The sequence below is a fragment of the Sus scrofa genome, chromosome 13, assembly GCF_054392235.1.
Source record: "Sus scrofa isolate SSC_HxYL_T2T_F1_AM1 chromosome 13, Sscrofa_HxYL_maternal_Yorkshire_Landrace_v2.0, whole genome shotgun sequence".
NCBI classification, from domain to species: domain Eukaryota; kingdom Metazoa; phylum Chordata; class Mammalia; order Artiodactyla; family Suidae; genus Sus; species Sus scrofa.
The window spans coordinates 215,748,240-215,762,788 of NC_139395.1; the positions used below are offsets into that span (position 1 = coordinate 215,748,240).

General features: G+C 52.8%; 1 protein-coding gene across 5 annotated transcripts in view; it reads left to right on the top strand.

Annotated features, from left to right (window-relative positions):
• Positions 1-14,549, top strand: part of SIM2 (SIM bHLH transcription factor 2) — a 50,051-nt gene that overhangs the window by 25,220 nt on the left and 10,282 nt on the right. For all 5 annotated transcript variants that reach the window (XM_084992132.1, XM_021070967.2, XM_084992134.1 and 2 more), the window contains exons 6-7: positions 696-895; positions 6,640-6,746. In XM_084992132.1, coding sequence (XP_084848258.1) covers positions 696-895; positions 6,640-6,746 — 307 coding nt within the window. The remainder of the gene's footprint in view (positions 1-695; positions 896-6,639; positions 6,747-14,549) is intronic.

The window sequence follows — 14,549 nt, forward strand, 5'->3', positions numbered from 1 at the left end:
AAAGTTTTTGGAAAGAGGATTTTAAATTTTTACAGAGTTCCTGTTCTGGCTTAGCGATAACGAACCTGACTAGTAACCATGAGGATGCAGGTTAAATCCCTGGCCTCAGTGGGTTAAGGATCCCACTGAGCATTGCTGTGAGCTGTGGTGTAGGTCGAAGATGAGGCTCAAATCTGTGGCTATGGTGTAGGCCGGCAGCTGCAGCTCCAATTCAACCCTAGCCTGGGAACTTCTATGTGCCGCACATGCAGCCCCAAAAAGACAAAAGAAAACAAAAAAGTTGTCAAATTCGATCCTGTCGAGAGATGATAAGCATTGTGGTTACTAAAGAGAACATTATGGAACAAATGGTTAGCCTTTGCTGTGTGCCATCTAATTGCAGCTTGGCCATGACTTAATTACACATAAATCCATTATATATGAGAGAGTCTTAATTTGTGGAGTTACTTGAGCACAGTCCATTACATAAAACAACCCTTATATTTTATTATGATATCATTTCCTAAAAAGCAGCATAGTTCATTTCTTCCAAGTCATCATGTATGGAGGCGTCTGTCACTATGTTGGCTCAACAGAGGCTGTGCTGGGGGATGTTCTAGCATGTTCTAGAAAACAAGCAGGCCCAGAGCAAGGGGCAGTGAGTGCCAGTCTCACCCCTGATCTGCTGCCAGCTGACCCTACCTCTGCTTTCCCAGGTCATCCACTGCAGTGGCTACCTGAAGATCAGGCAGTATATGCTGGACATGTCTCTGTATGACTCGTGCTACCAGATCGTGGGGCTGGTGGCCGTGGGCCAGTCGTTGCCACCCAGCGCCATCACCGAGATCAAGCTGCACAGCAACATGTTCATGTTCAGGGCCAGCCTCGACCTGAAGCTGATATTCCTGGATTCCAGGTGAGTTTGACACCTGCTGCCACGGAGTTCCGGAAGATACGGAAGGTAGAAACCGGCCCCTGGAAGCTACACTATTAAACCAAAATGTAACAAGCCATAAGCCACACTAAAAATGTGCTTTAGAAAGAGATTTAGTGAAACCAAGTCAAGAAATGAAAGCATCAGTATGGACCTCAATCCTCAGGGGGTAGCTGGCTTCTCCAGATTATAGGTATTTATTATTTTATGTGCTTATATTTTCCATATCTCACTGGAATTTGAATTGGAAAAATGTGTTGTGGGCTAAAGTTATGCTTTTTTGGAGGCCCCTGATGTCAGGATTCCGCCTTGTATCTCCGTCAAGCTGGTAGGACTTTAAAACAAACAAAAAGTTTCTGAATAGTATGTGCTGTGGGAGGGTTTCCAACTCCAGCTGGTGGGAAGCTGAGCTCTGACCGTCACTGCAGGGCTGAGGCAGTGCACAGAGAGGTAGACTTTGCTGGGACCATAGCTCAGCAGACCCTGCACTGGGGTCTGGGCTGGGAGGGCCATTCCAGCTGACGGGGAAGGCGAGGCTGCAGTGTCCCCAGAACTGTCTCCCCCTTGGCAATGCCCAGCAACTTGAGAATCTCTTTGCAGGGAGAGGAGGGAGGGTGCATGAGGCAGATGGCCTGGGCCTAGGGAAGCCTGCAGGGGTTGGGAGTGGTCTGTGCCTCCCCAGGGCAGGCTGCAGGCCTGCGGGTCTTCTATGGACTTCCGCTTTCTTCACGCACTCTGCTACCCACAAGGCTGTTGGGAGAGATGAAACTAGATAGTAGCTGTGAAGCATCTGTAGACGTGAACAGCCTGATATCCCCAAAGGTGAGCCAATTTGCCTCTTAGTCTTTGAGATTCCTCATCCATACAGACAGGACCAAGGGTTCAGATATCCTACTCCTGGAGTTCCCTTTGGGGCTCACTGGTTAACGAATCAGACTAGTATCCATAAGGATGCAGGTTCGATCCCTGGCCTTGCTCAGTGGGTTAGGGATTTGGCATTGCCGTGAGCTGTGGTGTAGGTAGAAGATGTGGCTCGGATCTGGTGTTGCTGTGACTGTGGTGTAGGCTGGCAGCTATAGCTCCGATTAGACCCCTAGCCTGGGAACCTCCTTATGCTGCGAGTGCAGCCCTAAAAAGACAAAAGACAAAAAAAAAAAAAAAAAAAAAACAGAGAGAGAGAGATCCTACTCTTGACTTTTGGTGTGTGTACCTGAGCTTTCTGAGGGAAGAATTTTAGATGTACATGATAAAATTGTATATGTATATATACTATATATAAAAGTAACTATGTATAATATAAAACACACACACACATACATATCTGTAAAACATATATTTTATTCTGCATGTCCTGAAGCTAAGATTTATTGCTTTGTTTCCACTTAAAAAATTGTGGTAAGGGTGTTCCCGTCGTGACTCAGCAGTTAGCGAACCCGACTAGCATCCGTGAGGACATGGGTTCCATCCCAGGCCTTGCTCAATGGGTTAAGGATTCGGCATTGCCCTGAACTGTGGTGTAGGTCAGAGATGCGCTCAGATCCCGCGTTGCTGTGGCTGTGGTGTAGGCTGGCAGCTGCAGCTCCGATTGGACCCCTAGCCTGGGAACCTCCATATGCCGTGGGTACGGCCCTAAAAAGACGGGGGAAAAATTGTGCTAAAATATACATGACAGAAACTGATCATTTTAACTCTTTATGGAAGAAAAATAAACTTAACCTGGCTAAGGATGGGAGGTGAAAACTTGATTTAGTCTAGTTCACTGTGATGCATCTCAGAACCATTCAGAGGTAGAGAAGTGGCAAGGGCTGGTCTGACAAAGTTGTCATGCTCCCAGAAATGCCAGGCAAAGAGCAAACATAACTCCTCAGGGAAAGGATGCTGTGCCTCGTGGGAGCGCCAGACGCTGACAAGGGCTGTGTTCCTGCAGCCACAAGGGAGGCACCTGCAGGGGTCGGGGAGCCTGGCAGGTGAGCTGCTTCCAGAGCTTGGTGATGTGCTAGACGTCACAGCACGTGGGGAAAGAACAGCTCTTTCCAGAATCAGGAGCCACTTCTGAAAGAGGGCTGCTGGCGTTCCCATCATCATGCAGTGGAAACGAATCTGACTAGGAACCAAGAGGTTGCAGGTTCGATCCCTGGCCTCACTCAGTGGGTTAAGGATCTGTCGTTGCTGTGAGCTGTGGTGTAGGTTACAGACGCGGCTCGGATCCTGTGTGGCTGTAGCTGTGGCATAGGCTGGCAGCTGTAGCTCCAATTGGACCCCTAGCCTGGGAACCTCCATGTGCCGTGGGTGCGGCCCTAAAAAGCCGAATAAATAAATAAACAAACAAATAAATAAATAGAGGGTCTGCAAGGGTCTCTCGGAGACTGGCTTGCTCCTGACGGGGCCTCGCACGTGGGTTTTCCTCTCCTTCAGGACACAAGGTCCACAACCCAGGCGAGCAGAAAAGCAAGGTGGCCATCCTGAGAAGGATGTCTGGTCTTTCTCCCCCGACACCTTTTTTCTCCCCCGCACAGAAGGCATAGAGGTTCCCAGGCTAGGGGTTGAATCAGAGCTGCAGCTGCCAGCCTACACCACAGCCACAGCAACGCCAGATCCGAGCCACATCTGCAATCTACAGCACAGCTTCTGGCAGCACTGAATCCTTAAGCCACTGATTGAGGCCAGGAATCGAACCCTTATCTTCATGGGTACTAGTCAGGTTCTTAACCTGCTGAGCCACAATGGGAACTCCCAAGATGTCCTGTTTCTACAGAGGACAGAAAAGTGCTTCCTGCAAAGTACCAGGAAGCCTCTAGCAAAGCCTTGAGGTCTTTCTGAACCCTCTTCTTCTAGGAGGTGCGTAAGGGGTTGGAAACATGCTCGAGAACTCTTCACACTCTGGTCTTCAGGCAGTTGCAATTCGGTGGGCTTTGAAGCGGGGGCGCAGAGGAGCTGGCCCAGTGCCGGGGGGGCAGCAGAATGGCCAGCAGCATGGTGTCAGCCCTGACATCCAAACCCCAGAAGCCATGGGCAGGGGTTGGCCTGAAGCCCAGCAGCCCCTGAGTCACAGGGGCCAGGGTGGTGGGCCTGGCAGGGGGGGCGCAGCTGCCCCCACCCCTCAGCATCATCCCAGACAAAACTGAACTCGGCATAACCTGACATTTGGTTCATAGGGGTTTTGTGGTATTTCGCTTTGAAACTGTAGCTGGTGCTTTTGCTAAGGATGGGTGAACCCAGCGATGTTTGGGGTTTGGCAAATCCCTCTGACAGGTCTTCAGACACTAGAGGGTTGGAAGAAACCAAGAGGGCGAGCTGCCAAACCCTTTCCTTTCCCTTTAATTTTTTAAAGCCAGTGTGTACTTTGATGAGAAACTTAATACATGTGTTTCTGATTCATTTACACGTTTGGGGCCGTTGTTCTGAAACTTTCCGTCCAAAGGGTCTGCAAAGCCTCTTTCATCCCCACACCGGAGAGAAGCCTGGTTTTCTTTGGGGTAGGGGGGAGCCAGACGTCTCAATTTTCCTGCCACACAGAGTTAGACTCCGACGGGGCTTGAAGGTCTAGGTGGCCCTTGGACAGGTCCCCCAAGCCCTGAAAGGCTCTGGCCTGTGCGAATTCCCTCTCTACCCACCTCGAGCCCCAGCCCCTTCCTGCCCGCGAGGAACACCATGGAAATGTGTACACCAAATAGTATGTGAGTCCAGAAAAATATGAGGTTCATGGAGATTTACGACCCGGAGCCTGCACAAAACTCCAGAGAACAGGGAGCAGGCATGGAAGCGAGGTCAAGTTTCCCCATTTCATTTACAGCCCCTGCCATCCCGTCCCCACCGACGTCTCACCACAGCCTCACCTCCTTCGGAATCCCCGCCTATCCCCCTCTTTCATCTGTTCTCGAATATCTGTCACCAAGATGTTCCGGCCACCTCTGTCAAGGGTACAGCTCCCAGCGCAGTTGCCCCAGGCCTGGGAATCTGTACCTCGGTCCCCAGCAATTTTCACCTACGGACAAGTGATCAAGTGCCTGTGATGATGTGGTCTTGGATGCTGAGAACCACTCGTCTTCAAAGTGGAAAGTTAATGTGGCCAGCGCTTCATGAGAATGGAGGAGGGGGGTGATAGCCTGCAGGCACTGGGAGAATGCTTCATCTCCACAGCGAGTTTATGGTTTGCTTTCCAGGGAGTTCCCCTTGCAGTGCAGTGGAAACGAACCCAACTAGTATCCATGAGGATGCAGGTTGACCCCTGGCCTTGCTCAGTGGGTCAGGGATCTGGCGTTGCCCAGAGCTGTGGTCTAGGTCACAGACACAGCTCAGATCCCATGTTGCTGTGGCTGTGGTATAGGCCATCAGCTTCAACTCCGATTCGACCCCTACCCTGGGAACTTCCATATGCCCTGGGTACAGCCCTAAAAAAAAAAAAAAAAAATTGCTTTCCAGTGACTCTAGTTTTGAGTATTATGCTATTTTGGGGTGGGCTCTAAAACAGCCCTCCACTGATAAGAAGCTTCAACATTCCCAGTTATTGCCCAAAGCCCAACTGTAGGAATCACCCGATCACAGCATCATCCTGAGACCAGCCATGTCCAGTGTGGGACAGAGGGTTACAGGCTCACACACCAAGAGGCAGAATGTGGAACCAACCCAAGCATCGATTATCAAGTGAACAGATGAACAAAATATAGTGTCTACATAAAACGGAATATTATTCAGCCATAAAAAAGCATGACGTGGGAATTCCTCCTGTGTCATGGTGGGTCAAGAATCTGACTGCAGCTGCTCAGGTTGCTGTGGATGTTTGGATTCCATTCCCCACCTGGTGCAGTGGGTTAAGGATCCAGCGTTGCTGCAGCAGATTTGATCCCTGGCCTAGGAACATCCACATGCCTGGGGTGCGGCTGAAAAAAAAAAAGCTTGATGTTCTTGGAGTTCCTTAGTAGCTCAGTGGGTTAAGGATCTGGCATTGTCACCGCTGTGGCACTGGTTGGATCCCTGGCCCCGGAACTTCAGCACACCAGGGCTGTGGCCCTCCCAAAAAGCATGACATTCTGAGACATGCTATATACCATGAATGAACTTGGAGAACATGTTAAGTCAAAGAAGCAGGACCCAAAAGGTCAAATGTTGTATCTTTCCACTTAGAGGAAATATCTAGAATAGACAGACTCTGAGAGATGAAAAGTAGAGAGAGGTTGCTGGGGACTGGGGAAGGGGGGAGCCAATGTTCAATGAGGCAGAGTTTCGGTTCTGGGTGAGGAAGACATTCTGGAAATGGAAGGGGGTAGTTAAAATGATAGATTTTATGCTGTGCATATTTTACCACGATAGTTTTTTAAAGCTTCACATAAGACTCCCCCCCCCCGCCCCCCCGCATATCCCCAGCAAGGGGCCCTTTCTCCTCCTGGCAACTTCTCCCAATATCGGTATCAAAGTTCAGGCTCATAAGTATCCTCAGATAAACTTCACTTTGAAAAGGGATGACGTTTTAAGCCATCCCAAACATCCTTCTAGCCTGTGGTTTCAGGACATTCCTGCTCGGGAGGAGTGTTTCATCGTGGGCTGGGGTTCATAGGCTTGCTTTCTGCAAAAAAGATCATTCTCCCTTTCCAAAATCAACACTCCCCCCTCCAACACCCCACCCCCAGCCCTTTAGCACTTGATTCGTTGGCAAAAACCAATGTTAGTTTAAATGAAAGGCAATCCACGGAGCAGTGTAACTCACCGAGCCGCCCGTCCTCCCCCAGGGTGACGGAGCTGACGGGGTATGAGCCGCAGGACCTGATCGAGAAAACCCTGTACCATCACGTGCACGGCTGCGACGTCTTCCACCTTCGCTACGCCCACCACCTCCGTGAGTACCGCGAGCCCTGGCGGCCAGGGAGGGGGCACTGAGGACAGAGTGGGGACAGTGTCCCTCGTTTGGCGCCGTCATTGTCCTTCGTGTGCACATGCATCTTAAACCTCAGGCCTGTCTCCAGGCAGAGACCCCTCCATCTCAGGACGGCCACGCGCTGTCAGTTCGAAAACATCCAGTGAAACGCTGGCCAGTGTGGGAGGGTGTGGAAGTTGCTGGATTCGAGATTATGAATTCGGAGCCTCAATTTCTCTATGACATCTGGACACCAGTTGTGGATAGAAGCAGCGGCAGTGGAAGAACTGGTACTTCCGTGGCCCTGGCTACTGTCAGGCACTAGTCTAAATGATTAAATACCCTACCAACCCAGTGGGGGAGGGTCTCATGTTCATGGTCCGCCTTTTGCTGTTGAGGATGCTGAGATTCTGAGGGGTTAAGCCACTTAGCCACGGTCACACAGCAAAGAGGAGGCACAGCTGGGAGCTGAATCCAGCGAATCTGGCCTCCAACCGCTGTCTGTCACCTGGCTGGGAAGCTCAGGGAGACCTTGGGCTTCTAGGACAGGAGACGTCCACGTAGAAAGAGGAGAGGAGTCCCTGTTGTGGCTCAGTGGAAACGAATCTGACTAGTATCCACGAGGATGCGGGTTTGATCCCTGGCTTGGCTCAGTGGGTTAAGGATTGGGCAAGGCTGTGGCTGGGGCACAGGCTGGCAGCTGCAGCTCGATTCGCCCCCTAGCCTGGGAACCTTCACATGCCGCGGGTACAAAAAAGACAAAAGAGAGGAAAGAATCGCATTCTGTCACCAAAGGAGGCAGTTTGGGGAACATCTGGATGCAAGAGTGGGGGTACCAGTCACTGAAACGTTTAAAGAGGTAATACTTTTCTTCTAGAATCTAAATTGAGGCCACAAATAACTGGGAAGGAGCAGAAAACATTCTCCCGCCGTCCGGCCCTGCCATGCCAATGGCCAGTCCAGGGGTGCTTGTTAGTGGGGTGCAGAGGGCTGGGGGAGCCAGAGCTCTACAGGGGGCACAGATGGCACCTGCTGTGTGTTGACAAGAGGTATCAGAGGCCAAGTTCCTGCCATTGGTTGGAGGTAGATTGGCGGGTCCAGGGCCTGCTCTGTCCTCATCCACATCGTCTGCCTGGCTGTTGGGTAACAATAGGGACCCAGTTAGCACAGCAGTCACTAGGGTGTCACTGTTCCCTCTTCCCGAGTCACTAAAGGCAGAGACCCTGGGGCACTGGCTGCGCAGATGCTGACGGCTCCTTCCTGCTCCGAGTAATTCACAACAGTGGGAAAGAGCCCCCACGCTTGGAGAGATGGAGTTGGGAGCAGCCTTTGATTTGATTTGATTTTTAATGGCAAAATCATGATCTCATATAAACACTTCTGTCCTTCTCGAAGCTCAGCTTTAGAAAGCAACTGCCCAGTGATTGAATGGGCCCTGTGGGTCAGTGCCACTGATACCATCGCTCAAAACTGTCCTTGTGCAAACGGGGCAGGAAGTGCCAGTTATAGAATCTGATCTTCTGGAGTCTTGGATGGGCAAGTGGTGAAGGGGAGCAGTGGGGACCAGCTGCTCTGGAGTAAGGAGAGCAACTGGGAGATGGAAGAGGCTTCTGCTGGAAGGTGTGCACCAAGGAACAGTCTAGAAGGAAGGACAGGCTGGGGGCAGGGTTCACGCCTCCATACCTCCCTGCCACCATCAGGGAGTCTGAGGGGACGTCCCAGCACTGGGAGGGCCCCCGCCCGCCCGCCTGCCCCGTCCCCCGGAGGCAGGAGCACACAGGGAGCCTCTCAGCATGGGAATTGAAAGCAAACTGTTGAATTACACACATGAAGAGTTGTTCTTCACGGGGGGGCTGCAATGTGAGAAATGAGGCCTGTAAGCGCAGAGAAAGGAAACTTACAGAATTAAAAGTCTTCATTTAAAATACCATACTTCCAGGAGTTCCCGTCGTGGTGCAGTGGTTAGCGAATCCGACTAGGAACCATGAGGTTGCGGGTTCGGTCCCTGCCCTTGCTCAGTGGGTTAACGGTCTGGCGTTGCCGTGAGCTGTGGTGTAGGTTGCAGATGCGGCTCGGATCCTGCGTTGCTGTGGCTCTGGCGTAGGCTGGTGGCTACAGCTCTGATTAGACCCCTAGCCTGGGAACCTCCATATGCCGTGGGAGCGGCCCAAGAAATAGCAAAAAAATAAAAAAATAAAAAAAATAAAATATCATACTTCCAAAAAAAAGAGAGAGAAAAGTTTGGAGTTCCTGCTATGGTTCAGGGGTTAAGAATTCTATTGCAGGCGTTCCTGTCATGGTGCAGCAGAAATAAATCCAACTAGGAACCATGAGGTTGCGGGTTCAATCCCTGACCTCACTCAGTGGGTTAAGGATCTGGCGTTGCCGTGAGCTGTGGGGTAGGTCGCAGATGCAGCTCCGATCCTGCGTTGCTGTGGCTCTGGTGTAAGCCAGCAGCTTCAGCTCTGAATCAACCCCTAGCCTGGGAACCTCCATATGATTCAGGTGTGGCCCTAAAAAAAAAAAAAAAAAAAATCCTACTGCAGTGACTCAGGTCACTGTAGAGGCAAAGGTTTGATCCCCTGCCCAGCACAGTGGGTTAAAGGATCCGGTGTTGCTGCAGCTGCTGTGTAGGTTGAAGCTGTGGCTTGGATTCAGTCCTTGGCCCAGGAACTTCCATATGCTGTGGGTGCAAGCCATAAAATAAACAAATAAATACCATTTTTCATCCCTCACACTGCTTGGCTAAGAGATGGGAGTAGGGTTTTCTCCCCCAGAGAAAATAAATCCAGTTTGTGCTTTGGAAATGTAATGAAGGCCACGGTGGTGGCCAGTTAGAGGCTCCTGTGTCCTCGACATGGACCTGATGCTTTTTCAGGTATGAAACTCAAGGGAAGCTGAGCCCGGTAGGCCAGGTGAGGCTGGAGGTGGAGTGACTTGTGGGCGGGACCAGAGCCCGGGCCTTCAGCCGTTTTCACCACACGAGGGGTCTAAACGCGTCCACCAGGAGTCCCCCTCCCGTTTTCCCCAGCTTCTCTGACTCCCCAAACTTACACGGGGTTTATTCGCGAGGCCTCCTGCGATTCGCGCGTGGAATCCACCTTCTGCACTTGGAGTTGCATTTCCAGACGTTGCAGTTATCCAAAGGGACCTGAGAGGGACGGGGCATGCCAGCTTCCAAGGGGTACGCAGAAAAGGCAGAGGGATTACACACCCCGGGGAGTGCGGCTTTCTTTGCCAAAGAGCTGGGACTGGTAAATCAGAGAAAACAGAAAGGAGCAGTAGTGACGGCGATTGCTCCTGTGCTGTGACTCCGACCTTGCGTGTGGCCCCGAAACCACTGCAGGCGCAGGAGGCGCAGAGCACAGGGCGCCAGGCCCGGGACGGCGGGCGTGGCCTCGGGTCCACCGCGAGCCCCGGGTCGGTCCGACCTCCGGAAACAGCCGAGGCTCCGACCTACACAGCGGGCGGCCAACTCCGGGCTTCCCGCTCCGCCTCTCCACCCCCAGGGCTGCTTGGCATCTGCTCAGTTTCCTTAAACTCCAGAAGCTGAGTCTGGAGTTCAAGTGCGGTAGGTTATTTGGACAGTGAAGCGGAGGCGGTGAGCGGGAAGCGAACCGTGGAAGGGAGGGAACCAGAGAAGGGGCTTGTCCGGCCGGCTGCTGCCCGCGTGACCGGCCCTCGAGCCCCCAGGCGCGCTGGGAGGCAGGGCAGGCCCCCTGCTCAGGTGCGGTGCGGACGGGGGTATTTATACGCCTCTAGGCATCCGCTGAGGCTGCTCTTGGGTGTCGATTCCTCTGACTACCCCACGTCAGTCGGAGTGGGCTCGGCCAAAATGCAGCCTCCGAGGGTAGATGAGGCCTCTAAGACCAAGTGGGGCCTCTGGGGGGCGGTCTGGGGGGCGGCGAGGGCCTCAGAGGGGAGCTGGGGCCTCAAAGGAGAGGTGGGGCCTCAGAAGGGAGGTGGGGCCTCGGGGGGAGGTGGAGCCTCAGAGGGGAGGTGGGGCCTCAGAGGGGAGGTGGGACTTCTGGAAGTTTCTGGTGCACCCATGGCAGGAGGAAGCCCCAGCCACCTCGTCACGGGTTCCCCTCAGCTTCCTCCCTGCTCTGGCTTCACGGAGCCATTTTGCATCCAGCCCTCCCTCCACAAGCAGCCCCTCGACGTTCCTTGCACGCAAGGGTCTCTTCTCTCTGGGGGGCCCTTCTGCCCTCAGTGCCCAGGTCCCTTTTGGCTGGAGTGTCTTCCACTCCCAAACTCCTGCCCTGTGAGAGCTGAGGCCAGTGCCCCCCATCCCGTTCCCTGTCCACGCCCAGCTCGGTGCCCGCGGCTGTTCCCTCCACCGGGAAGCTCATCCAGTTCCTTCCGCTGCCACCCCCGGGACCTGGGCTCTGTTTCTGGACATCACTTTTACCTCTTTCTGCTCAGCTCCTTCTGCGGACGGGGTTCGTCTGCTGGGGTGGCTGAAACAAAATACACCAGACTTCAGCGTACTGCGGAAATGTGTTTTCTCACTGGCCTGGAGGCCAGAGGTCAAGGTCAAGGTCAAGGAGTCGGCCAGGTGGTTTCTTTCCTTGGCGTGTGGGGGCTGTGTCCTCACCCATCTCATCTCTGTGTGTGCCTGTGTCATCTCTTCCTGTAAGGACACGGTCACACTGGCTCAGGGCTCACTCTTATGCCTTCATTCACCTCGTCACCTCTATTTTTTTATGTATTTTTTGTCTTTTTTTTTTTTCTTTTTTCTGTCTTTTTAGGGCCGCACTCTGGGCATATGGAGGTTCCCAGGTTAGGGGTCTAATTGGAGTTGTAGCTGCTGGCCTACACCACAGGCAAAGCAATGCCAGCTCTGAGCTGCATCTGCCACCTACACCACAGCTCAGGAGACTTAGAAGGTGAGAAGCGTAATTTCACAATGTGACTTTGCCATCCTGTCACCTGCTGCTTCCGTGGCCTGGCCTCGCCTCCCACATGGGTTTTCCGTGGTGGCCCTGCTGACTGGGCCTCAAGTCCTCCCATCAGACCACAGCTGGAACTGATCTGGGGGCTACCCCAGGGCTGGGCTCACTTTGCACCCAGCACAGCTGAATGCGGCTGGAGGTGGCCAGCGGATACAGTGACCCACTCTCTGGGCCCCTCAGGCCTCCAAAGCCCTGGGGTGGCGTGGGCAGCAGGGGTGGGGGGGATAACGGTGGCGGGGTGGGGTGGGGGAGGCCCCTCTTCCTGTGAGACCTGCAGGTGCACCTGTTCTTGCAGTAGTTGAGGTGACTCGCTTCAGGAAGGACTAATAGCTGTCAACACCCAGGATCAGAGCGAGGTCACTGTCCGCTCTTCCCAGGCCAAGCTTCCTCCACCCCCGCGTCCACACCCCAGGAGCCGGCTGAAGGGCTCTGCTAGAGGCCTGATGGACCCAAGGAAGCAGTGGTTCTGGAGGACCGTGGTCAGCCGAATGGTTTTCACACATTCTTCAAAATATTATCTTCACTGGGAGCAGGAGTCCACAGGGTCCGAAGAAAGCACAGCTCCTAAAGAAAGGGAATTCAACACCTTCCAGAAAGTCAGCTTCACGAAGAGAAGCCGGGCTGGCCGGTGTGGTGTTGGGGAGCACAGGCTTCCAGAGAGAGAGACCAGCAGGACAGGGGCTGGCACGGCCCTAGCCCCTTGGCCCCTGGTCTGTGTGGCCCAGGGCACCCCCAAGTGAGCTCTCCATTTAGACTGCCAGGCCTTTCCCCAGAACCTTCCAAGGAGAAGTGAACACGGGGTCCTCAAGGGACTGTCTTGGACCTTCCCAGCCAGTCCAGGTTCACTGGTCGTGCTGGCTGAGGGGAGGCCCCACCCTGCAGCCCTGTCACGGGCTGCCTCCTGGCCTCCCTGCTCCCTTTGGGAAGCATTTGGGAGATTCTTTCTTGTTTGTAGGGGGCTTGATCTTTAGGTCCTGGGGGCAGGCAGAGGGCAGCCTGGTGCACAGGTGGGGCAGGCAGGGCAGCCTTGGTCAACTCGAAGGTCTGCATCCAGGGATTTCTCGTGTTTTGGAGAAACTGTGATGTCTGCCTGGCTGTTCACCCAAAGAAGTAGAGAATTTCACCTGGTTCTCCAGGTTGGCCCCTGTCCGGAGTGGGCCAAGCCTTAATCCCAAGGAGAACACAGGCTGTGTCCAACTATTAGAACATTTCAGGAGTTCCCCTTATGGCTCAGCGGGTTAAGAATCTGACTAATATCCATGGGGATGTGGGTTCGATCCCTGGCCCATGCTTAGTGGGTTAAGGATCTGGCGTTGCTGTGAGCTGCGGTGTAGGTCACAGGCACGGCGTGGATCCGGTGGTGGTGTGGCTGTGGTGTAGGCTGGCAGTTGCAGCTCTGACTTGACCTCATAGCCCGGGAACATCCATGTGCCACAGGTGCAGCCCTAAAAAGAAAAATTTTCAGTGTCACAGAAAGTCTTCAAAGCCTGAATTTGTTTACAAATTTCAAGCAATAACTTAATAAATTACAGGACAGCTGGGTTAGACCCACAGGAAACACACCCTAAATGACATGCAGGGATTACAAACTCAAATGCTTATGAAGTCCCATATGTAATGTGAATTTATGAAGGATAGGCTATAGGGAGCGGTGGAGCTTGTGGCTAACGGGAGAATACATGGCTTATCCAAAGGTACTCTGAGGAATAACAGCCCTGTGGCCAGCAAAGCACAAAGCATGTCTGTGGACACATGTGGTCCATGGGACCTCAGGCACGGCTATGGAACAGGGACAAAGGTCTTGGAATAGAAATTCACTGGAAAGGAGTTTCCGATCTACTGTCAGGGAGCCTGGCTTCCGCTGCTGGCCTCACGTGCCTCTGGACTGGAAGTGGACGATGGAGTGTCCTCCACACACAGATCCTCTCTTGCAGCTGCCCTCTGAGCAGAGTCTGGTGACAGAAGCAGCTTTGTCTTGCTGAGGAAGGTGCAGGGAGTGTGTGCTTTAAGGCGGAACAGGAGCAATGAAACAGGAAAAAATCTAGAAAGCACAGTGCGGTCTACACAGTGTCCTGCTCCCTGGAAGCAGTTTTGGATCTTAAAAGGTGTGACCTGATGAAGTGGGCTGAGCCCATCTTCTGTGGTCAGTGTCACCTTGGGGTGGACACTCTTCAACCCACAACAGCCATTTTTGGTGTCCTTTTCAGCTCTTAAAATTCACAGCAGAAATGGAAATTATGCTCGAGGCCAAAGTTTGCTTTGCTTCCAGCGGCCAGTTTGTGGACATGGCTATGCCTCCAGGAAAATTTCTGGAAGTAGGGGGGAATTCTGGATGAAGAGGAAGGCCACCTGTTTCCCTGTATGTTTGTGGAACTACAAGTTCCATCCCAAAGTGGTCACAGCTTTCCATTTTTCCCACTTTTTTTTTTTTTTTTTTTTGCTTTTAAGGGCCACACCCATGGCATATGGAAGTTCCCAGGCTAGGGGCTGAATCGGAGCTGTAGCTGCTGGCCTACACCACGGCCACAGCAATATCAGATCTGAGCCGATCTGCAACCTACCCCACAGCTCATGGCAATGCCAGATCCTTAACCCACTGAACAAAGCCAGGGATCGAACCCGAATCCTCATGGATGCTAGTCAGGGTCGTTAACCACTGAGCCACAACAGAAACTCCCTGTTTTCAAAGCCAAAGAGATGAACAAGCATTTCTGTTGAAGAAGAATGATATCTTGGGAAATCCCTAGACAGGACTTTGGTTTGATCATGTTGCCTGTCTTTGGGGGCCATAAGCAAATTGGTTAGCTGGGTCTCCCCTAAATGTTGGCCC